Source organism: Carcharhinus amblyrhynchos, chromosome 6, assembly GCF_965287045.1.
Source record: "Carcharhinus amblyrhynchos chromosome 6, sCarAmb.v2.hapA, whole genome shotgun sequence".
NCBI lineage: Eukaryota > Metazoa > Chordata > Chondrichthyes > Carcharhiniformes > Carcharhinidae > Carcharhinus > Carcharhinus amblyrhynchos.
In genome coordinates this window covers 37591790-37616798 of record NC_137329.1, presented here as the reverse complement: position 1 = coordinate 37616798, position 25009 = coordinate 37591790, and the positions used below count along the sequence as shown (strand labels likewise).

General features: G+C 40.3%; 1 protein-coding gene across 2 annotated transcripts in view; it reads left to right on the top strand.

The window, feature by feature from the left end:
• LOC145343831 (low-density lipoprotein receptor-related protein 5-like) overlaps window positions 1-25009 on the top strand; it is a 190931-nt gene that overhangs the window by 40907 nt on the left and 125015 nt on the right. For both annotated transcript variants that reach the window (XM_080190227.1, XM_080190226.1), the window contains exon 3: window positions 15481-15678. In XM_080190227.1, coding sequence (XP_080046353.1) covers window positions 15481-15678 — 198 coding nt within the window. The remainder of the gene's footprint in view (window positions 1-15480; window positions 15679-25009) is intronic.

Sequence of the window (25009 nt, the reverse complement as noted above, 5' to 3'; positions counted from 1 at the left end):
CTGTGTTCATCTTTTCAAGGGATAGTCCTCTTTCCCTAAAATCCATCCATAACGTTTGAGGGGGGAAACAGAGTTGTGAAATACTGGACTGCTGGAGGATGAAGCAATCATGGCAGTTGCCAGGAAAGCAAGCGCACATGCGGGAACCTCTTGTGCTCACCGATCAGCTGAACCTTTGAAGGAGTAGAAGCCCTTCCTATTCATGAATTTGACTGGCTGGTGGCTCAGTGCCTTGATAGCTACTGTGTGCAATCAATGACACCCTTCATCTGCAGGAATCCATGATGGAGGTAAATCCCACTACCTTTTGTACCTGTGAGGCCCTATCTGTCTGAAATAGGATGTACTGCCATTTGCAAGACACCGCCAAAGGTCAGCTGCTGGTCCTTGAAGATGCCAGAGAAGATGTTAAAGGCTAAGTGGCATTGATGGCTACTGGCAGAGATTGCCAAGCAGCAGTGCGAAGTGTGAGATCTCCCAAAACAAGGGCAAAAACCTCTGTAATCCTCTGCCTGTCAAGGTGTGGTCTCTTGCAGCACTGGTTCTTCAACAAATCCAAGACGTTCCTCTGTTTTTAGTGGTAGATGCTATGCTGAGGACAGGGTCTCAATTCCCTTACTGTCCTTGTCCCTCTCCTCTGCTATCCTTATCACCACTGGACACAATATCTGAGAATTGTGCTCCCATTTTTAAAAATTCTTTCATGCGATGTGGGTGTTGCTTGCTCAATCAGCATTTATTGTCCATCCATAATTGCTGCAATACCTTCAATTCTGAGATAAAGTTCCATTGCTTACTATCAATTGTTATGTTATAGTTTTCTTATTGTGCTACAAGTGATCTTGAAATATTTACATTGCCCAACACTTTTCCTCTGACATTTGAACGGTTTCCAGTTAGATGTTTGAATTTTTTTAGATCTACCACAGATTACAAAACATTAATATTTCTAAGGTGTCAGCCTTCAGTGTATCCATTGGTACACCATGAGCAATGCTACGAGATGATTTTTAACATGTATGGATAAAAGCTGTTCCCAGCCCATCCATTACAACTTGGTATCTTGCTTGAATGCATGTTGCATTGATTTCTGATGGCTTATATTCATAGAACTGTAATGGAACACTGGTAGGAAATTCATAACACGGTAGTTGAACATGGATAAGACATTCATAACACTAATTGAACATGAATAGAAAATTCATAAACTTGTAATGGAACACTGATAGGAAATTCATAAAGCTGTAATGGAACAGAGGTAGCAAATTTATAAAAAAACTAATGGAACACGGGTAGCAAATTTGTAAAAAGGCTGTAATGGAACATGGAAACTGTAATGGAATGTGGGTAGGAAATTTATAAAAGAGCTATAATAGAACATGGAAGCTGTAATGGAACGTGGGTAGGAAATTCATGAAACTGTAATGGAACACGAGTAGGAAATTCATAAAATGAAAACTGACCATTATGAAGTCCAAAAAAACTATAAATAAAAAGGGGACAGTTAGCAACAACCACCATTCAAACTGACAAATGTTGTTTGGAAAATCTTTTCAACTGCTCTTTTGCATTCCCTGTTAAGCTGATGATTTACTGCAGGAACTAAGTTTTATTTGTGACAAAACAGAGATGTAAAAGAAAGAACTTGAATTTACAAGTTCACAGCCTCCTGAATATGCCCATGTGCTTTACAGCCAAAGAAGTACTTTCGAAGTATAGTCACTACAATAGAGATTTAATTGCACAATACTATTCAGTATGTTCTGAAAACTCCTGACAGAAATGATGTTATAGGTTTTGTCCCTATTTGAGTTTCCTCAGGCTGAAGTTCCTGGGGATTACTGAGCCAATAATCTCGCCTAAAGAGTTTCAGCAATTTGGAGGCTACTATTGCTTGCAGAATTTGGCTTTTCTATTTGGCAGCAAGACTGACCTTTCGCAGGCCACGTTAGCACTCCTGTGGAAAGCTGCACCCTGCATTTATATGCATCAAGTAAAAATTATTAAATATTAAAACACTCGTGCAATCCATTTTTAAGGTAATTTGCTTTTTTGTGCATCCAAAAATAAGTAGAACTTGAATACTTAACCCTTGGCACTAAAATCAACATTACATACTAGCTTATCTCCTACAACCATAGTTGACAAAGAAGTTGAACACAAACTAAGTTAGCGAGAAAGCAATTTAGGGGGAATGAACTTGAAGGAGTTCTTTGCTTTTGAGTTCCAAATGTTAACAGCAGTTGCTTTTCTCTGCGACCGGTTCCAATTTCTTAAGCCTTTCAGCTAAGGGCCAGCTGCTGTATTGAACTAAACTGAACAACTTACTTCATTCTTGTCTGTGTGCAATAACATTTCCCCATCTTGTTTCATATTAACACATCAAATATCTGGAACGTGCACTGTTTTTACCAATTTTCAAACATTCTGGCAGTACAACTTGTAAAGTGCACTGCCTGAGAGCATGGCAGAGACTGATTCGACTGTGATTTTCAACAGGGGTTGGGATAAGCACCAGAAAAGAAATACTTAGTCGGACTGCAGGAAAAGGCTGATGGAGTGTTGGCTCTTGTAGAGAGCAGCCATGGACTCGGTAGGCTGAATGGCCTTTTCCTGTGCTGTAAGCATTCTGTGATTAACGCTGGAAGGTTTTAGAAAAGGGGTCAAGTTTTTTCATATGATAGTTATAAATGACAAATAAGGTGGGTAATGATGAAAATAGAAAAGAGAACATGTAAAGGAGGCTTGATGAGACATGTAAAATTATGAAGGGTTTTGATAGGTAAACGTGCAGAAGCTGTTTTCAATTGTTCACAAGTCCAGAAAAACAGAGAATGTAAGCATTATCATGGGATGATCTAAAACATTCAGAGGAATTTATTCATGCAGAGTGGTGCCAGTATAGAACTTACTACCATATGGAAGCAGATAGCATTGACACATTTAACGGGAGCCTTGATGCATACTTGAGGGAGAAGGAAATAAATGGATATGGCGATAGGGTGGGGTAAGTGGGAGGAAGCTCATGTGGAAGATGAACACTGGCATACTTGTTGTTCGTCCATCGTTGTCGATGAGGACCTTGACACCGTTAGTCATTTTGAGGCTGGCTGCGGTTTGTCCAAAGATGACTGATCAGGCCAATTCGCGCACGGAATATCATTGCACATATTGGACAGACTTGTGTAGACACTATAGTTGGTGCGCTGGTGGCTGTGGACTTGCGCAGCTCACACTTAAGCTGTGCTTCAGCAATGCACCTTGCTTCATAAGCTTGACAGCCCTTGTGGATGAGGCAGTGCCAAGAGGGGTGGTTTTGTGCCAGCGTTTTCCAGGTGGCCATGTCTATGTCAAGCAACTTCAGAGAGGCATTGAATGTGTCTTTGTAACGTTTCTTCCGCCCTCCATGCGAGCGTCTTCCAGCAGAGAGTTCACCAAAAAGGAGCTGCTTGGATATGCACTTGTCTGGCACAGGGATGACATGACCTGCCCACCGGGTCTGCGCTCTTATCAGCAGTGTGTGGACTGGTAGACTTGCTCCAGAGAGAACTTCGGTGTCTGGTACTTTGTCTTGCCATCTGATGCATAATATTCTGCGAAGACAAGTCATGTGGAAATAATTGCGCCATCATGCATGCCTTCAAAACACAGTCCATGTTTCAGAGGCATACAGGAGGGTAGTGAGTACCGCAGTGCTGTAGACCTTCAGTTTTGTTGCTGGGCTGATTCCTCGACGTTCACGTACAGTGGAGCGCAGTCTACCGAAAGCAGAACTTGCCTTTGCTATTCTGCAGTTAACTTCTGTATCAATAGTCACTGCTTGGAAGAAGGTGCTGCCAAGATAAGTGAACTGGTCTACTGTCTGTAGTTTCTGCCCTTTGATTGTGATTATGGATTCTGAGTTCGGTGCATGAGGAACAGGCTGGTGCGTGACTTTGGTCTTCTTAATGTTGATAGTGAGTCCAAAGTTGTCACAAGCCGTAGAAAATTTGTCCATATTGACTTGCATCTCTGGCTCTGAGCTGGTATACAGGGCGCAGTCATCGGCAAAGAGGAAGTCTCTCAGAACAGTCTCCTTTACTTTGATAATAGCTTGAAGTCTCCTCAGGTTGAAGAGCTTCTCATCCACTCTGTACTTGAGGCTGATTCCAACAACACTGTCCTGGAAGGCAGCATTCAGCATAGCAGTAAACATCATGCTGAACAGTGTGGGTGCGAGCTCACAGCCCTGTTTGATGCCATTGGTGACTAGGAATGCCTCAGAGGATTCTCCGTCATCCAGCACTCTGGCCATCATGAAACTGGCATACCATCTGAATGAATTTGGGGGGACAGCCGAACTTTGATATGATCCTCCACAGGCCTTGTCGGCTGGCAGTGATGAAGGCTTTTGTGAAATCAACAAAGGTTGTGTAGAGCTCGTGATTCTGGCCCTGACGTCCTGAAGTTGGCACGTAGCAAAAATCATGTCAATAGTCCCGCAACCTTCGCGAAAGGCACACTGTGAGTCTGGAAGCAGGCCCAGCTCCAGATGAGTGACCAGACGATTTAGGAGAACTCTTGCGAGGGTTTTTCCTGTGATGGAGAGCAGCAAAATTCCTCGGTGGTCGTCCCATACTGACCTACGTTGGCAAGATGAATTTCATTCAGAGCTGCAGTGTCAATGTTGTGTCTGGCAACTAAGGCTGTTCTTCTCTCTGGTCTATCTGCTGTAGGGTTGTCCAAAAGCATGCACACATTCCAAGTGCCAATGGTGAACAGTGTCACCTTGTGTTTTATTTTGTTTGTTCGACCGCAAGATGGGATCCCCGCAGCAATGGTAAACTGGCCAGGGTGTGGTGAAGCAGACAATATTTAGGGCACCTTTTCTAGCCCCTTTCTCATTCTATGGAGGTTCCTGAAAAGGACTGCTCAATTGCCCAGGTAGACGCCGAGTTTCACTGCTCTTCGGTCAGCGGAAAACAACCATTATCCTGAGCCGCCTGTGTGCAGGTCCGTGACTACAGCTCTGTGTATTCGCACCTACTGCTTCATCACTCGCCCATCGCCACAGGACTTCAAAAGTTGAACAGGATAATGATGATAATGATAATGATGTTGCACAGCATCAGCTTCACTCTCTCTTCCTAATTCCCATCTGGATCCAGTGGCAAGACAAGAGTCAAGGCAGCTGGAGATGAGACTAGGTGCAGTGGATGACCAGGACATCTTCTGTATCTTGTCCTGCGCTTTGCATTCTACGCCGCTTGCAGAGACCGCCTTCTTGACCGTTGGACCTTCCATTGGCATACTTACATAGGTGGAGTAGTAAGTTCATTCAAAAAGAGTATTTGAGGACCAGGATCTCAAACCTGTGACAATTTACCAGTGATTCCAGTACTCCTATATGCTTCAGAAACTTGGACTGCCTACAACAAGCATCTCAAAGCCCTGGAGAAGTGTCAGCAACAAACCCTTTGCAAGATATTCCAAATTTAATGGCAAGTAAGGTTGTCCAACAGCAGTGTCTTCTCCCAAACTAACATGCCCAGCACTGAGGTGCGAGTCACTCATAACCAGCTTCAACTTGACCACAATATTCAATCCGCCTCCTTCAGAAAAGTAACAATATTATACCATGCATGACAAAGATGCATAGGTTGTTGCTCACTATTACTAGTATTTATCTGGAGAAGATGGTTCTCTCAGTAGCCTGGCCAATGTTTGTCCCTCAACCCACATCACTAAAGCAAATTATCTGATCATTATCTCATTGCTGTTTAAGGAACCTCGTTGTACGCAAATTGGCAGCTGCGTTTTCCTACATTGCAATACTGGCTACACTTCAAAAGTATTTAGTTGGCTGTGAAGTGTGTTGGGACTACTTGCAGTCTTGCAAGATGCTATGCAAGCGTCAGTTCTTTTTTTCTCCTTCCTAAAATTTTTTCCAGTGTATCTTTTTTTTGTCACGAAGGTTGAAGGATAGTCATAATTATAATTAAGTTGGCTAAGGCACTATAAGGATGGCTTAATATTGGAAAGTCCCGAATGCAAAGTAACAACGTACATCTAAAGGCTGTCTGCCTAGGAGGCAATACAGGATAGAAATCAGATCTGCTAAAATCACTAACGTTATGTCATAATCACTGCTTTAGAAAACATTTTAAATGCTCCATTTTTAAACCTTAGTCTTCCTTTTGGAGGCCTCCTGAATAGAACCTGCAAGAGCAAGATTATCACTATCACATAATCAGGCAATTGATGCAAATTCATTTCTTGTTCATTTTTTGATTTGCCTATTTATAAATTAAAGCTGGAAAATTATTTTTAAAAAATTTTAAAAAATGAGATGTTTCTGGAGGAGCATTCAAAGGATTTGTTACAGGTATCCTACTTCAAGCAATTCCAAAAAAGATTTTTTCATGCAATTAAAGCTATTATAAGACATTTGTTCAGCTAGTATGCATTTGTGTTTTTCTATAAGTTTGAGATTATACCTGGTAAATAGGAAAATGGTTGTGGTTGTGGAGGGTCAGTCATCCCAGCTCCATGACATCTCTGCAGGAGTACCTCAGGGGAATGTCCTAGGCCCAACAATCTTCAGCTGCTTTGTCAATGACCTTTCCTCCATCATAAGGTCAGAAGTGGGGATGTTCACCGATGATTGCACATTTGCAACTCTTCAGGTACTGAAGCAGTCCATGTTTAAATGCAACAAAATCTGGAAAATGTACAGACTTGGGCTAACAAGTGGCAAATAATATTCGTGCCACACAAATGCCAGGCAATGACCATCAGCAATAAGAGACACTCTAACCACTACCCCATGACATTCAGTGGTGTAATCATCACTGAATCCCCCACTGTCAATATCCTTGGAGTTACCATTGACCAGAAACTCAACTGGACTCACCACATAAACAATGGCTACAAGAGCAGGTCAGGAGTTAGCAGTACTGCAGCAAGTAACTCACCTCCTGACTCCCCAAAGCCTATTCACCATCTACAAGGCATAAATCAGGAGTGTCATGGAATACTCCCCACTTGCCTGGATGAGTGCAGCTCCAACAACACTCAAGAAGCTTCACATCATCCAGGATAAAGCAACCTGCTTGATTGGCACCATATGTACAAACATTCAATCCCTTCACCACTGACGTTGAGTAGCAGCAGTGTGCACTATCTACAAGATGCACTGCAGCAATTCACCAAGATCCTTAGACAGCACCTTCCAAACCCCTGACCACTTCCATTTGAAAGACAAGGGCAGCAAATAAACGGGTACACCACCATCTGCAAGTTCCCTTCCAAGCCTCTCACTATCCTGACTCGCCATTCCTTTGCAGTTATTGGGTCGAATTCCCTCCCTAATGGCATTGTAGATCAATCCACAGAACATGGACTGCAGCAATTTCAAGAAGGCAGCTCACCACCACGTTCTCAAGGGCAACTAGGGATAGGCAATAAATGCTGGCCCACCAGCGACAGCCATGTCCCACAAATTAATTTTAAAAAAGGCTAGAAAGTCGAATCTTCTTTCCATGCTCACTCTCTACACCATTTAACTCTTTTCTCTTGCAATCATTTCTGAATTTTTCTTTAGCAATGTTTTGTGATGGAGATTCCAAAGTAATTGACATATGTGAAAGTGACGATAGTTTTTTTTCTAACTGCATTTTTTATCCACGTTCCATGGCCATCTCCATGAAAACCTTTTCTGTAAACGATAATTACAAGTTGGTGTTTTAGTTCTGCTGTAAGAGATTTTGGCATTATGATAAACCTTAAAGAAAATTGTGAGAACGTTGTGTGGATCTCTGAAATTACGTTTCGGCAAATGACATGTAACTTACTGATGTTTTTTTTTGAAATATTTTAAGATAGGAGAGTTATCAAAAGCTCACAGGGCGACACAGTGGTTAACACTGCCACAAATCCGGGTTCAATTCCAGTGTTGGATGACTGCCTGCGTGGAGTTTGCATTTTCTCCCATGTCTGTGTGGATTTCTTCTGAGTGCTCTGGTTTCCTCCCACAGTCCAAAGAAATTCAGGTTAGGAGATTTGGCCAACTAAATTGCCCCTTGGTGTCCCAAGGTGCATAGGTTAGAGGGATTAGGGGAAAATATGTGGGCAGTACAGGGATAGAGCTGGAGTGGGCCTGGATGGGATGATCTTTTGGAGAGTCAATGCATACTCAATGGTCCAAGTGGCCTCCTTGGGATTCTGTGATATAAAATGTAGATACATATCCAATAATTCATAGTAAGTAAATTCCAGCTGGCTATGCAATATGACTGCTGAACAGTGTTACAATTAACCAGATGTATTATAAGTAACAAGTCTTAGAAATATCATTTGAATTATTTTCCTGCCTCTTTCCTCCTTTCTCCTCTACGTCCATGCATGACCCTATGTGGGTCAAAGTAAATGAATTAATATTGGATCGTTATAGCAATTTATTCTGCAATATGAGCACTTGCAATGGGCAAAATCATTTTACATCCTTTCAAGATAATGGGCAGAATTTTTCACTCCCATTTGTGATGAGCATGTTTGGTGGCATTTGTGGAAAATATGGTGATAAGACCAAAAGTTAGTTTTATATCCTCATGAACCCAGTTTGCTATCGTCTGCTCCACCCATCAGTAGTGAGCCATTTTTCCTGCTCACTGCACCTTGGCAAGCTAATTTCAATACATTAGAATCTCAATAAAGGCCCCCCCGCCCTCCACCATGGACCATGACCTCCTCATGCCAATGTGTTTCATGTCTGTATATAAATGGTGTACCCATGGCAACCCCCATTTCACTCAGGACTTCGAGGTTAGTTTGCCTACTTTGCTTTGAGCAGCACTTGCCATCATCAGCAGCAGGCTTTACTGGTAGCACCAGATTGCTTTTAATGGGGTTGGCCCATGGTTAAAAGTCCACCCACCAGACCAGTGGTACATTGTGGGCGGCTTTTCAGCAGCAGCAGGCCTATAGCTTGTTTGAGGAAGAGGCAGAAGAGACCCCCGTGTAGGAAGAGGCTGCAGGGATGAAGGCTGTTATGGGGTATCCCAGAGTGTCTATGGGAGCTCCAGTTGATCTGTGTAAGTGGTCTCAAGGTGCTGAAGGCAGGGGTGACGGTCTCCAGAGGACGTAACTTGCCCTGGCAGCACGGATGAGATCATTCACCCTCTTTCTGCATCGGACAGTCGGCGGCTTCTGTGCCGCATTGGCATTGACGAGACTGCCACCATCTCCCAAGCAGAGTGCTGAGATTGCTGGACCTCCTGTGGCCTCAGTGAGGGTAGAGGACATCATGGCAGTAGATGTTTCAGTGATGGGTAACTGAACTTCCCTTGGCTTTTGTTGCCATGTTCTCACTGGAGTGGTCCTGGGCTGCAAACATTGAACTGTGAACGCAGCTATAGTTTAGAAATGGAGCCTGGAGTGAGGAAACGATCAGGTAACGAACGGCATGGCAGTGAAATGGTGCATTTCTTGTGGTAGCATAATTAATGAGGTGGGTGACAGACATTACAGCACTAAAGCAAGCCATTGCGGCTGGCGGGGAAGACATATATTTTCACACCGACTGCTGCAGTTAGAGCAGCTGTGGGATAATTCTGACCAATATCCGTGTTCAGCTGAGTAGAAACGAGGATATTTTACAATTTTCCCTGAAAGCTGCTGACTTCCAAGTACAGTACAACAAAGAAAAACCTGAAGGATTGCTCCGAACTGTGATTGGTAGCAGTGGAAGGATTTTGGGCTCTTAGAGGTTCATTAATATAAAGTGGTTTGTTACTTACCCATGCTGCACACATCTGAGATAGAAGCTAATTCATGTTAATATGATAGGAAGGACTGGTTTAAACTTCAAAATGAAATGCATCCAGTGCGTGTTTGTACAAGAAATCTAGTTCAAAAGGATTCGATGAATAGCTAGCGCTGCTGAATTTGCCTTTGTAGAGAAATTGAATTTGGTTTCAAGCGGAAATTGGTCATTTAAAATCCATCTTGTACTTCTTTTAAAAGAGATTTAAAATGCACCAAATTAAGTTAAATTACAATAGATACGTTATCGTGATCAAAAATAGTGGCAACATCATTGCACCTTTTTGTTCCCCCATCTTAAATTTTCAGTTTAGTAATAATTATAGCAGAAACGATGTGAGTGTGGTTCGGAATAATTTGGCATCACTGTCAGCATGTTTAGATTTTTGAAAAGATGTGGTAATTTTTATTAACTGTCTGTTCCTCCAACATTTTGATCAGATTTCCTGCATTACATGCAAATATAAACATAGCAAAGAAAGTTAAACTTGTCTCTGGCATGCCAGCAGGAAAATGGTTTTACTGTAACGGGTATTGTTGATCTTCATTTCCATTTAGTTGTCTTCTCAAAGCTTTTGTTTCCACCGTTGCATCTGCAGTTATTTTCCTTGTTATACACAGCCTTTTTATCCTTTTACGTTATTTTTGCTATTCTTCACCACTCTTTTTGAGCTCTTGCTGCCTGTTTTTTTTTGCTTCTGTCTCTTATTCTCGTCATCTTTCATTCACCGCTCTTGCATTTCCTCCTTTTAGCTTTTTAATGTTAACTGTTTGCTCTTGTCTAGTCTCTACAGGCCCAACCACAAACTAATCTTTCACAGTTATACATCAGAGATGGTGTACAGGCCGTGAGAGCTGGAAATTTACCCTGTGGGATACTAGCATTTGAATGTGTTACCTGTTTAGCACTGATCTATTTATCTAAAATGGGTTAATGTCTCCATTAAAATGGTGAAACATTTTCAATGAATATGTTGGGCATTTTTAAAGTAGTTTCCAATGGCATCATTTCTGAGTCCAGATTTTGTATCACAAACTGAATAAAAGACTAAATCAATGGCTGAATAATGATTTCCAGGTGTGCTCAGTGATTGAATTTAATTTCAAACACTGAGGAAAAATCATAAGCTATCTCTCTTTCTTTCTAGGTTTTCTTTTTATGTCTTTAATTCTGTCAATATGATGCAGTACATAAATATTCAAAAGCCAACTACACGCTAGTTATAGTAGGAAATGTGATTAAATTAAAGGAGAGCCATTGGCAGAAATTGTTACCATGTCGGGTAAGAGAAAAAAAGACCATTTAAAAAAAAATATTCTTATCCATCCACCTTTCTGCTCAAGGTGTTGCAGACTGTAATTTTCCTACAATTTCCCACCTTTTTGTTTATTCTGCTGTCTTATCAGAAAGGGGCACAGAACAAAAGTGAAACCTTTTCTTGGCAAGAAAAGGAGAGTTAGAGGCAGAATTGTCTTGCAGCATGTTTGCTGAATTTAGTGTTTTTTTTAATTTGCTCATGAGATGTGAGTGTGGCTGGAAATACAATTATTTATTTCCCATCCGCAATTGCCCTTGAGAGGGTGATGAGTCACCTCCTTGAAGAGCTGCAGTCCATGCTGTTGGGAAGGGAGTTCTGGGATTTTGATTCAGTGACAGTGAAGGAACAGCGGTATGCTTCCAACTTGGGCAGTGTGCAACCTCAAGAGAACTTGCATGTGGCAATATTCCCATTAGCCTGCTACCCTTGTTCTTCTGGGAGGTAGATGTCATGGGTTTTGCAAACTGTATTAGCAACCCTTTAAGAACGTAGCAGTTGTTTAAAGGTGGAGTGGAAAACAAGTGGTAAAACTGGGGAAATTTTTTTTTGGTTGGGATTTTTAAGATAAAGGCACAATTTGATGTTACAAAGAACTGGCCTTTTTACAACTTTTTTTTATTCTCCAGTACTTCCCAAACTGTGCCACAGCCAATGAATACTTGTGAAGTAAATTCCCTGTGGTCACATAGGGAAATGTGACAGTCAATTTGTGGGCAGCAAGGTCTCTTAAATAGTAATGAGATAACCATAGAATCTCTCCAGGGCAGATAGAGGTCATCCGGCCCATCGAGTCTGTCTTGACTCTCTGAAACCTTACCCTCCCTTCTACCCTCTCCATGTAACCCCATATATTTACCATGGATAATTCATGCAGCTCACACAACTTTGGACTGTGGGAGGCAACCAGAGCACCCAGAGGAAACCCACATGGACATGAGGAGAATGTGCAAATGCCACACAAGGCTGCAGTAGGACCCAGGTCCCTGGTGCTGTGAAGCTGCAATGCTAACCACTGTGCTAAAGTGCCACCATGATCAGAAAATCTGTTTCAATTATGTTGATTCTAATTGTGTCGAAGGATAAGCATTCAATAATGCTATGGGATCTTTTTCATCTACTTGAGAGGATAGATTAACATCTTATCTGGGGTAATGTTGCAGTAGTCTTCGTAACTAATTCCTTCACCATTCTACGGCCAAGAACACAGGTTGCAATCTAATTTTGATCTGGCTGTTGAGAGATGTGCAACAATGGCTGAATACACGTTCGCCTTTTTTTTGTTCTTGGGATGGGAGCTTCCTTGGCTATGGCTTTGCCATGCCTAATTGCCCTTGAGCAGGTAGTGGTTAGCTGCCAGAATGATCATGTTCATTAGATTAGATGTCTTAAATCAATTTAAATTCTCCATGGTGGGATTTGAACTCTGATCTCCTGAGCATTAGTCCAGGCTTCTAAGTTATTAGCCCACCGTGCTAGCTTGTTTTCATAGGATTGATAGAGAACTTTGTTTGTAACCAATGACAGCTATTTGACACATTCTCATCCACTTTGCAGTTGTTCCCATTTATTTTCAAAAAATGAGCTATGGCCTGGAAATCATGTAACGTGTGTGTATATACGTAAACGTTCCTTTCAGATTTTAGTGTACTTTGTTCATCTTGTCGTTCATTAGGATGGAAATGTATAATATATGACCAGGCTAGTTTCATTGCTCCCTTATACAAAGGTCCAGATAGAATTACTTGTTTTTTCCATGTGATATGGATTATAAAAGAGAGCCTATAAGTTCAGTTGGCTGTCATATTGTTGGGAATAATACCAATTGCATGGGTTTGATTCCTGTGCTGGTTGAGGTGCACTTGGAACTTGCCTCCTCACCTTGCCGCTGTGAGGAGAAGACAATAGCAAAACAGCACTGACAAAGAGAGTGCCAGGTAAACACTACAAAGTGAAGCATCAGACATGAGCTCAAGACCGATCTTCAGCCAGACCGCACATGAATTAATAGGTTTAAGTACAAAGATGGTCTCATACTTTTGGGGGATTGTCTGTGGCATTATTGTTATATGTTGGATACAGTGTTTTCATTCCCATGTTTACTGTTAGTCAGTTATAATGTCACTGTGCTGTACTGATCAGTTGTTTAATGGTGACAATGTTTGTTTTTTTTTAAACAAAATTGTCCATACAATAAATCAAAAAAAGCAGACAGATTTTCAGCATGCCATGACATGGAGTATTGGAACATGATTTATTGGAAATTTTCCCATAAGCTCTGACCTTGGGCAAGCTACATCTGAGCAGGCGGGTGTGGAGACACCGATTTGAAGAAAGGTGTTTTCCCAGTGGGAGAGGCAGAAAGTTAGAAAACAAGTAACCTGAACATGCAGGGCCAATTTCTTGGCCATTATGTAAAAAAAATTATGTAAGCGTGGCTTGCGAAACTTCTGCCTACTCATCCAAATCAGCCAGTGACTGTTTATAAAGTATGGCAACAGAAATAACCAACAAAAGTTGTATTTATTTTGATTTACTTTCAGTTTTTATGCCTAATGTCATGAAAATAGTTCTGTTTAATTCCACAAGCACTGGCAGTTCTCTGCAACCTTGACTAACATAAGCAGTATCATCAATAAGCAATTCAGCCATGCAGACATCAAAGTCAAAATGTTACACATTCACTGTTTTTTTTAATGTGTGCCAGTCTATCTCCATCTCTGTTCATTTGTGTGTGTCTCTCACTCTTCCTTTATGAGTTTAATTTTTCATCTCTCACTGGGACTGGGATTAGAGGCATATGGAACATAAATATAGGCTGATCAGCTGCCATGCTGGTCCGCTGGCTATCTCTCTTTCCTAACAAGATTCATTGGATGACAATTAAGATTTGGAACAATGATTTTTATTTCCTGTTTTCTTATTTTACTGAACTCTGCATGTTTAATGCTTTCATATTCTCCTCAGCTCTGAATATTATGCCATTTTCTACTTTCTTGTCAGTGTGGCATCAGCCTTACTTGTACCACCTTCTCAAAGTCGTCTCCAGAGTACTAAAAAGTATGATTCTTTAACTTCCCTCTTCGTCATCTACATACTCCCTCTGAGAGAAAAAATTATCCTCATCATTACCTTGAATGAGTGATCCCTTATTTCTAGATTCTCTGACAAGCGAAAACATTCTCTTCATATTCAGCCTGTCAATATTTCTCAGGATCTCAAAGGTTTTGATCAAGTTACCTTTTACTCTTCTCAACTCTAATGGATACAAATCTAACATCTGCAACCTTTTCTCTGAAGACAACTGGCCAATTCATGGTATCAGTCTAGTAAACCTTCTCTGAACTGCTTCTAATGCATTTGGATCTTACCTTAGATATAGAGACTAGTACTGTACACAACATTCCAGAAGTTGTCTTTTCAATTTTCCTGTGCAACTGAAGCATAACTCCTCCACCTCTGTATTCAATTCCCCTTCAATAAATGATAGCATTTTATTAGCTTTCCTCACTACTTGCTGCACCTGTGTACTAACCTTTGTGATTCATGCATTTGGGCACTCAGATCCCTCAGCCCACCTGCAGAATGTCACTGGGGCTGCAGGAATAAGTGACATAGTTTACTGATGCGATTATGGAATTTGAAGTCAGCTCAAGGCCAAAATGCACAGAGGCTGCACACAGTCCTGTGACTGTTCCTGTGTTTGGCATCTATTTATTGTGAATCACCTTAGAATGTTCATAATGTTAAACTCCTTCTATAATTGTAAATTGCTTGAGAGTTGCCCCAGCTGATACAACATAGTGCAGTGACCCAATCTTAGTACCAGACTATACTGTCCATTGAGGAAGCCCAAAGGTATGAAGAAACTGACTGCAGTTTTGTTTCTGAAAAGACTGAGGCCACTTATGACATTTCCAAATGTGAAAGACTTCTCACATCCCCAGCTGGCGATCTCCCTTTTTTTTTGGAAAATGAACATTGGTTGCTCTATTGTAAATTTCATTCCAAACCATTATTGTTTTGACAGTGAAGTTTAGACATTTGTCTGCATTCGTAGGACTAAGCGCATCTGTTTAGAAAAGCCAACCATGCGGATGGTGGAACATGTATTACTTTGTCTTCTATATAAGCAGGGTAGTCTTTTGACTTTGTGGAGAGATATCTTGTTAATTTAAGCATGGATAAAGAAGGTTAAATGATGAATAAGAATTTTTTTTAATGACCATGATTCTACAATAATTTTCAAACATTACAATTCTTTTGTCACGATGGTTTTCACAGCTTGTGCACTGTACATAGATTGAGAATATTTAACATGGTCAGCAAGTTCTTATTTCTATTGTTCTGCATATTTTTACAGGTACATGTATTGGACGGACTGGGGTGAAATACCAAGAATTGAACGAGCCGGCATGGATGGCAGCAGTCGCTCTGTCATTGTAGATTCTGATATTTACTGGCCAAATGGACTGACAATTGATATCGAGGAACAGAAACTTTACTGGGCAGATGCAAAGTTGAGTTTTATTCATAGATCCAACTTGGATGGTTCTTTCAGGTAATGTTATTGAAATATTTGACTTCCTTTCATCACTTAGGATTACAGAGCAGTTGTTTAATGGAAAATAAGTGCAATTAATTTACTGGGATGGCTCATTGTGGGTTTATTGCTTTACTCCGTATAACATAATCATAATCTCTGATTGTTGTCAATTGAATTGACAATGTGGTACTATTGATGATGTTTGCAGTGTGCCTGTTGCCCTTCCTCTTGGCAATAGAGGTCGCAGGTTTGGGAGGTCTTGTTGAAGGAGCCATGGTGAGTAGCTGCAGTGCATTTTGTAACTTGTATATGCTGTAGCCAACAATGCACTAGTGGTGGAGGGAGTGAATATATAAGGTGTTAGTCACGTGGGCTGCTCTGCCCTGTATTGTGTTAGGTTTCTAAGTGTTGCACTCATCCAGACATATTGGAAAGTATTCCATCAGATTCCTGATTTGTTAGTTGTAGGTGTGGAAAGGCTTTGAGGAGTCAGGAGGTGAGCTATTCTAGACTATCAGCCTCTGATCTACTCTTGTGGCCAGTATTAATGCATCTGGTGTTATGATCTTCAATGAGACTAGTAATTTTAAAAAGAATCTCAAATTCTAAGTTATTAACTGAAAGGATCACACCACAAAATTTCACATTTTAACAAGAAAAATTACTGTTCAAGAGTAAAACAATGCAAATACTACACTATATTCACTCTAACACTATATTCACCCCATAACACTATATTCTGTAAATACTTGTTCTTTAAACCTGAAAATTGCAACAGAACACACTCCATTCTACTTCTATTTCCACTTAAGATCTTATAAAATATAGAGGAACCTAAGAGCTCCTTCACTTCTCTTCTCCTTGGGCCAAACTATAAGGTGTACCGATATTCTCAGGAATTCACTTTGATTCTCCTCAGTATTCTTGCTGTGTGAGATTTCATGGGATCCTTCTACCAGCTGCAGCTAGCCAATTCTCCTTCATCACTTTACAATTGTGGATTCTCGAGCTGAAGCTTGGTCTCACTGCATTCTTGTTTCATGATTTTCAAATTAGAACCACCCCTGTTGCTACTGGTTGCAGTATCTTTGGTAGATCCTCTTTTCCACCTTCTCTAAACTGTTCCAGATCATGACATTGCCTAACTGTTTCTGTGAGAAATCACACAGAAAACCCAAAAGCACTGCAGTCCATCCACACAACAATGTGGCATGGCTGGAATATCCAATTCCTAAACCTTTTGTTCTGGGAAACAATATGAATAATTTAAATCCCCATTGAGAAAGCTGTAGACATTCCATCTCCACCAAGTAGCGCTGAGAGCCTATAGTTTAGTTTGTAATATAGCCCAGAATGACCTTTCTAAAATAAATATAGGCTACCCTTTGATTTAAATTTCTTTAGATCTGTTTTCAAGTTTTTGAAACCAAGTGTCTTAATTCATCATACATTTTTTAAAAAATCTCCAAAATAATAATTATATCCCTAAAATGAATCATTAAATTAGATGAAGTATGCTTAATACTGGTCCAGTTAGGTTTTAGTTGGTAAAGACTCCCAGGATGCCAATAATGGGAGGATTAGACAATTGTAATGCAATTGATTGTCAAGGGGAAAATTGTCTGTCTCTGAATGGAGTTGATAATTGCCTGGCACATTTTGTGTTCCAATACTACTTGCCACTTTTAAGCCTAAGACTGAATGATATCCAGCTCTTGCAGTAAGCGGGCACAGACTGTTTCAGTATCCAAGGAGTTTGAATCATACTGAACACTCTGCAATCTTCAGCACAAGTTCTCACCATCTGATCTTATGATGGAGTCATTGATGAAGATGTTGATAATAATTGAGATTAGGATATTACCTTGAGGAGTTCCTGCAGCAATGTCTGAAGCAGAGGTTATTGGCCCCAACAATTACAGTCATCTTCCATTGTGCTAGGTATGGCTCCAACCAGTGGAAAGTGTGTCCCCCACCCCCCCCCTGCCAACTGCCATTGACATCTGTTTTGCTAGGGCAACTTAATTCCATGCTCAAAGGCAATCACTCTCACCCCATGTAAAGATACACTATCAGACACTCTGTTAATGAACATAAAAAAGAGTTATTAATAAGAATTGTTCCGCAGCCATATGGCTACAACTTGTTCCCTTTATGTTTCTTGCCCAAGAGAGCTCTACCCCAAAGGACGATTTCCTACTCTAAGTCCTACTAGTCTCCCAAACCAAGTGACCCTTACTGTGCTGTGTTGTTCTTAAAAGGACAATCACTACACTCTACCTCTGGAATTTAGCTCTTTTTATCTGACCATGTTTGGATCAAAGCTGTTATTAGATCTGGAGGTGAAATGCCCTGATGGAACCCAAATTGAGCATCAGTGAGCAGGTGAAAAATGCATATAAGAATAAAGTACTGCAGATGCTGGAAATCTGAATTAAAATAAAACTCTGAGTCTATGGAGCAGGAAACCAAGTTAACACGTTAGGTGGGATTTAACAGCCTCTCTTATCCCAAAAATGTAAAATCCTGTCCGAGGTCAATGGACCTTCCCATTGTCCTCCCCTCGCCCGCTCTGATCCCCGTGACAGGCGGGATGGTAGAATTCCAGTCTTTAAGTAAGAATCCAGTAAAGTGAGTAAGTGCCACTCGGAAGCACTATCAATAGCATCTTGCATCACTTGCTGCTGACCAAGAATAGACTGATGGGACTATAATTGGCCAGATTAGATTTCCCCTTTTTTTTGACCAGGACATCCCTAAGCAATTTTCCAGTTTTTCAAGTAGATGCAGTGCTGTAAAACACTGGACCAGCTTTGTAATTGATACAGCCAGCTCTGGAGCGCATGTTTTCAGCATTAAAACTGGAATGTTGTCAGGGCCTTTGCTATATCGAGGGCATTCAGCCATTTCTTGATATCACATTGAGTGAATCAAATTGGCTGAAGATTATCATGATAAGGACCATCCACTCAGATGGACCATCCACTCAGTGCTTCTGGCTGGAAATGGTTGTGCAAATTTCAGCCTTTTTTTTGTATGGAGACCTGCCATCATTGAGGATGCTCAGCTTGGCTTCTGCCAAGACAGCCTGGATACAGACCTCATGAAATCCATAGTCTAAACATGGATAAAAAGCTGATTCCAGAGCTAAATTGAGAGTGACTACTTATTCAGCAAGCATGTAGTCCTGTATAGGTTCACCAGGTATACCTAAAAATGAATTGCTGCTTTTTGGCATGCTCTTTTATGTTCCTCATTGAAATAGGGTTAGTCTGCTGACTTTATGATAATGTTAGAGAAATACAATGCCATGATGTGGTTGAGTACAATTCTGCTTATGGTTTATAACACCTCAACTGTCAGACCTGTTCTGACCTTGAGCGTTGCTGCAGCTTGCATTTGAATAAAATCTCATTATCCCATCTCTTTGTCTCTACTCTTGAGGCACAAAAATATGTGCCAGGGTCAGACATTTTGTCCAATTTCTCTTTGTATTGAGTGGAGTTGAATCCATTTTGACCTTGGTTTAAGTCACTGTGAATTGGTGCACACACCCTTCCAAAACACAGTAATTAACTTTTTATTAATCAATGGTCCGACTTCTAGTCTGGTTCTGTTGTGGTCACCAATTTTAGATAGTCTAATTGTAAAAATTTTTAGGGACAAATTAAGAGTGGCAGCCCCCCAAAAAGGAAGGGGGGAATGGCCTAAACAGAAACTAAAGTCCAAGGGAAACTTAAAACATTAAATCAAAATGTGTTTGTAAGGGTCTGTATCACACACTGTGGTGCCCAGCGGGCACGGAAGGCGTTGACTGATTTAATTTCAGTCAATCCAAATACCAACAATTGTGATGGCTTAATAAATCTATTTTTGTTCAAACAAGACTTAACCAATTAAGGCCAGACAGGACTCGTAGACTAGTAAATTGTAGAAAGCTTATTGAAGAAAAGGCATACTTCAACTCGGGAATGATTTTATAGCTTCAGCTAGTTGTGTAATCCATTGAAGTGTAGGTCATGTTCACCATCTAAGGTCTCTGATCTCAATCTTGCACCCTGTTGCTGAGACTGGCATGTGGTTTATACACCGGAGTTTTCATACTCTAGCTGGCAATGAAATGTTAGAGAACCCCTGTACTTAACTCTGCATAGCCATCATACCATGGTAGAGTCAGGCTATTGTTGATTTAATGATCGGCTGTAGCTATTCTGAAGTAAATTTGGATGACTTCCATTTGTACCTAAGACTATCTGGCTTCTGTAATTCTAACAGAAGAACAGTGGTGCTAAATATCACTGCTTCTTAATCTGATCTTGAACATTCATTATGCTAGAGTCTTGCAAGGCTATTGTGTGATGTCTCACAGACCTTTGCAATTTCAACTGAAGATTATCTTTCTCTCATGAAAAAGTAATAAAACTTATACAAAGATTATGCATTAATAGTTAATCTTTGTGATTATCAATTACATTGATTCATTGATTAGAACTTTATCAAGATTCATTACTTTTATAATCATCTATTTCATGACAGATCACTGTTCAATACTATACTTTGATTTATACAAGTTATAAATACAGATTACAAAATGAGTTGTTGCTATTATAATGGCCTCCTTGACCTTGTGGGTTATTATGGTGAATTTTGTATAAAAATCTAACTACCCCAAATCTACTCACAGAAGAGTGAGCAAAATGCCAGACCGTGAGCTTCCTAATTGTAGTTGAATATATTTCTGCTGCTGATGGCATGCAGCATTTCATAGTGCCCAGTTTTAAATTGATAGATCATCTCTGGATCTAAAATTAAAGCAAAATATTGTGGATGTAGGAGATCTGAAAAAGAAACAAAAACTGCGAAAAAAAACTCAGCATTTCTGGCAGCATCTGTGGAGAGAAAAACTGAGTTAACGTTTTGAGTCCAATGTGACTCTTCTTTGGAACAGAATAAGTCACATCAGACTCAACGCTCTTTTTCTCTCACCCCAGATGTTGCCAGACCTGCTGGGTTTTTCCAACATTTTCTGAATATATTGCTATTCTGAATCAACCTCATTTACTTTGTACAATGGTGATAACATCACACAACACCTCCATGTGAGGATGGGACTTTAACTCTGCAAGAACTGTGTGGTGGTCACTCCTATCAATTCTGTTATGCATGGACCAATAATCTTCAACATCTGTGGATGGTAAAAATAATTTCAGGGTTCTGTGAAATTTAGCTGGTTAACTGTAAGTGTGCACCTGTGTTTCCAGCCATAACTCTCGACTAAACCTTGCCAAGGCTTCAAGCAAAGACCAGGTGTTTTAATCACAGGAAGGGAAAGTGCAGACTTCCTTAGTAGCATGGAATGTTAGATCCTGATTTTTAATATTAAATATTGGTTAAGACCTGAATCAGGCACTTGCCTTCCTGCTCCACCCACCTAGCCACTTGTCTGATGCTGTCTTGTAACTTGTGGAGAAAATTAAATATTGCGCATTAATTTTTTTAAAAATCTAATACTGGTTTATACATAACAAGTTAATTTTTACAGACTACTGTTTGAGGAGGAAGTGTAAATACCGTTAATATCGAAGACCAATCCCAAAATCATGGCAAAGTTAATGATGTGTGAGTCTGGAAAAATCATTAAATTACTTAGTTGGAATATTTGATATTTTTGTAGTCAAGGAAACATACATACAGTCCAATGAGTGCTAGACTTTTTGGTGAGATTGAGGTATGGATGCTAACTTCCTACCCCCAGCCATATTTTCTTTCAGATTACATGATAAATTAATTACCCTACATCGATCACAGTGTCCTGATAACACTTGATTTTTCTTCAAGTATGCTGTGGTAATATTCCGGAATCTGTTATTTGTTATAAACGTGCACCAAGTAAATTCTCTTAAAAGTAATTCAGCGGCTGTAACATCCTATTTGTGCTTCACAAGTTCCATGTATTCGTTGCAGTATTTACATTTGAGGCAAGTAATATTTTCCTTAATTATTCCAGACATTAGTTGAATTGCTTCATGCAGCGTTCAGCTGGCTTACTGTGGCTAGAGTCTGAAGTGAGCAGGGAGGCTATGTCTGCTTTGCCCTTTGCGAGTACTGGCTTGCGGAAGACAATGGAAGTTGTTTCTTTCCCCCAAACGGGTAGGCCTGTTGTAAATGCTGACATACACGAATCTTCTGATCAGCATGCTTTATGACTGCCACTGGGGTCAGACAAACAAGGGCGGGAGTGGTCTAAGGTTTTGATCAGCTCTGCTATACAACCAGTGCCTTTGAAAGCCTCTTCAAAGGCTATATTTTGTTGCATTGTAGTGGCTTTGGAATAAAGACTGTAAAATGGATTGTTGGGAGCTTTTTTTCAAGTTCTGTGTAAATATTTGTTTTTTTAGTTCAAATTACAATGAAAAGGTGAACTCAGTGAAGAGTAAGCAAGTGGGATAGCCTTACTTGAAGTCATTCGATAGGTGAAGTGTCCTCAGACCAATGTCCTGGTCTGTATATCCTGCTTAAAATAAAAATATAAAATTCAGTAAAATGGATATGCGTCAATTTCTGTTTTCATGTGACCCCTCAAATTGGATGCTGACTGTGCTAAAGCTACACAAGAGAGTTTCCTTCAGGCAAGTACGTCAGGCAGCAGACTGCAAACAGCATGAAAACTGTGCAATTAAAACTATTAGTTGTAACAACATATTGGTACACTTACACAAATTGCTGCCATATGTTAAAAGAACTACAGAGGTTTATCTCAACATTAAAAAGCATTAGTAAAATTGTTTTGAATTTGAGCTTTACAGACCATATCATGAACACAAGATTTTTTTTAAAAAGTCAATAAAGTATCTGACACGCACATATAACCCATCATGATGTCTGAATCCCTGAATCAGACTACTGAGTAATCTACTTTAGCATGATGGATGTTGAATATTTTTCTCTCCATGTAGGGTAACATCCCTCTCTAAATGCAGAGCTTTTAACCACGTGTGGGCAGGTTCCAAAGATCCCCAAGTATATTCATAGGTATTGTTGAAGTTAACTTTGCTAAAGCCATGCAGTGCACCAGTTCAAAGCAATGTTGAGCTTTCCACTGCTTGGCCAGCTAGGATCACCCTACCCATAACAAAATTATCTTGTTGGGTTCTCTGCAGCCCAGCGGAAAGAATCTCAACCAACCCTACCTCCACTCTGCCTCTGCAGTCTTATCTCTGCGGATTTCACAAATAAGCAAAATAGACCTGCCAGTTATCAACAATGCCCTGGAGTATTGCAGACCACTCTGGTTCCAAAGCCTGATTGGAATATCTCCCATAGAGAATTGATTGGTGGATCCGGGATTCCAAAGGGCCCAGCCAGTTTGCAGTTTATTAAACCTCAGCCCTATCCATGGAATTTGCTGTAATTGATATATTGCTCAGTCTGATTTCACATGTAAAATGGCTGCTAAGGTGTGCCGTTTATGTAAGTCTATTTAAAGAGACTTTATGGGAAGATTGGTAGCAGGATTTTGAGGCTATCCTGCTACTTTTGTTTGTTTCCTTATTGGTTTCGCTGAGTTGAAATTGCGGCAAGTGTTCTTTACAACATTCCGTCTAATTTCCTTTTGGTGTGTCAGGGTGATATACTCAAGTGCCAGGCCCCTAATTTTTTTTTGTGTGCGGGGCTGACCTAGGCACAGCTTGTGTGAGGACTTTCAGCTTGCTGCGGGGTTGTAGAACTCACAGGGAACATGAGTTCTTGCACTGTCATTTATTTTGAGGTGCTCATAAAGTGAGGACAGTGGATTGACCAATTGAATTCCCACTTCATTTAAAGCTTTCGGATAACAGCGAAGGAGAAAATGAGTTGAACTTGTATTTAACTTTGCAAGTTCAGTGCAACTTTTTGGGTCAACTGATGTACGATCTGCATTGTCACTTTCAATGAACCAGTATCGTAAATTGGAACAGCCTGTGGTATTATTGATCACTTATATCTTTACAGTATCTTAACTTGCCTCCTTGCTGGTATTTTAAAATACTATTAACTGGATATCCCATCCTAGCTCTTCAACCTCTATTTACTTCCCCAGTGTTTATTAGACTGGTAGTGTTTGGCAAAAACAAGTCCATGTAAAGACTGATATATGAATACATTAAAATATTGGTAAGTTTTGTACAGCTACCAATATTTTTGTCCCCATTGACAGGAAGATACTTCCAAATAGCTGTATCCCTTTAAGTTAGGGTCACGTGCCTTTTAATTGAGTTCATATCGCCAATATCCTGTAGATCACCATTGGCCAGAAATTTAACTGGACCTGACATATAAATACTTCAACTGCATATTGTTAGTTGCTGGGAGTGATGTAGCAAGTAACTCACCTTGTGACTCCCCAAAGACTTTCCACCATCGACAAAGTCCATATCAGGAGTGTGATGCAGTACTCTCCCCTTGCCTGGATGAGTGCAACTCCAACAGTACTCAAGAAGTTCAACATCATCCAGGATAAAGCAGCCAGCTTTTTTGGTATCCCATACACCATCTTAAACATTCACTCCCTCCACTACTGATGCAGAGTGGCTGCAGTGTATACTAAGGATAAATTACAGGTGGTAATGAACCATCTGCATGTTCCTCTCCAAGCCATATATTATTATGACTTGGAAATGTATTGTCGTTAGCATTGTTGGGTCAAACTCCTGGAACTCAAAAATGGCATTAAGGAAATACCTTCACCACATGGAGTACAGCACTCCAAGGAGGTGGCTCTCCACCAGCTGCTCAAGGGAAATGAAGAATTGGCATTAAATGCTGACCTTTATAGGGATTCTCATACCCTATGAATGAATTACAAAAACTTATCATTCCCACCTTGCATATAATTTTCCATTTTCCAACCTCTGTCCCATCTTTGGCAATTTCCCCCAACGTCGGACCAGATAGAGACTGAGATCTGGGGGTCAGCAAGTTAACATGAGATAGAATTTAATTATGCACCATTTACTAATGGAAGTCCAATTGGAAAATATATCTATTGTTTTCCAAATGCTGTACGCAACGTCAGTTATGTAACCAAACAGTGCTTTCATTGCAGTGTGATTTAAATTAAGTAGCACTCAAACTCTGAGGATAGGGAGACTCCAATAATTAAAACTATAGGCTACCGCTTGTCTATTTTCTGCAGAAGCCTGACTAAATTGTAAATTTTGCATTTCAGCATTATGGAGCAGGTAGTACTGAACAAAATACATAAGCTCATTTTGGAAATGTAGGAGTGGTGTGATTTGAACACAGAAAATTTGGTGTTAAAGTATTTTGACTGAGGGAGGGAATTCAGTAATTTGCAGAATGCAGT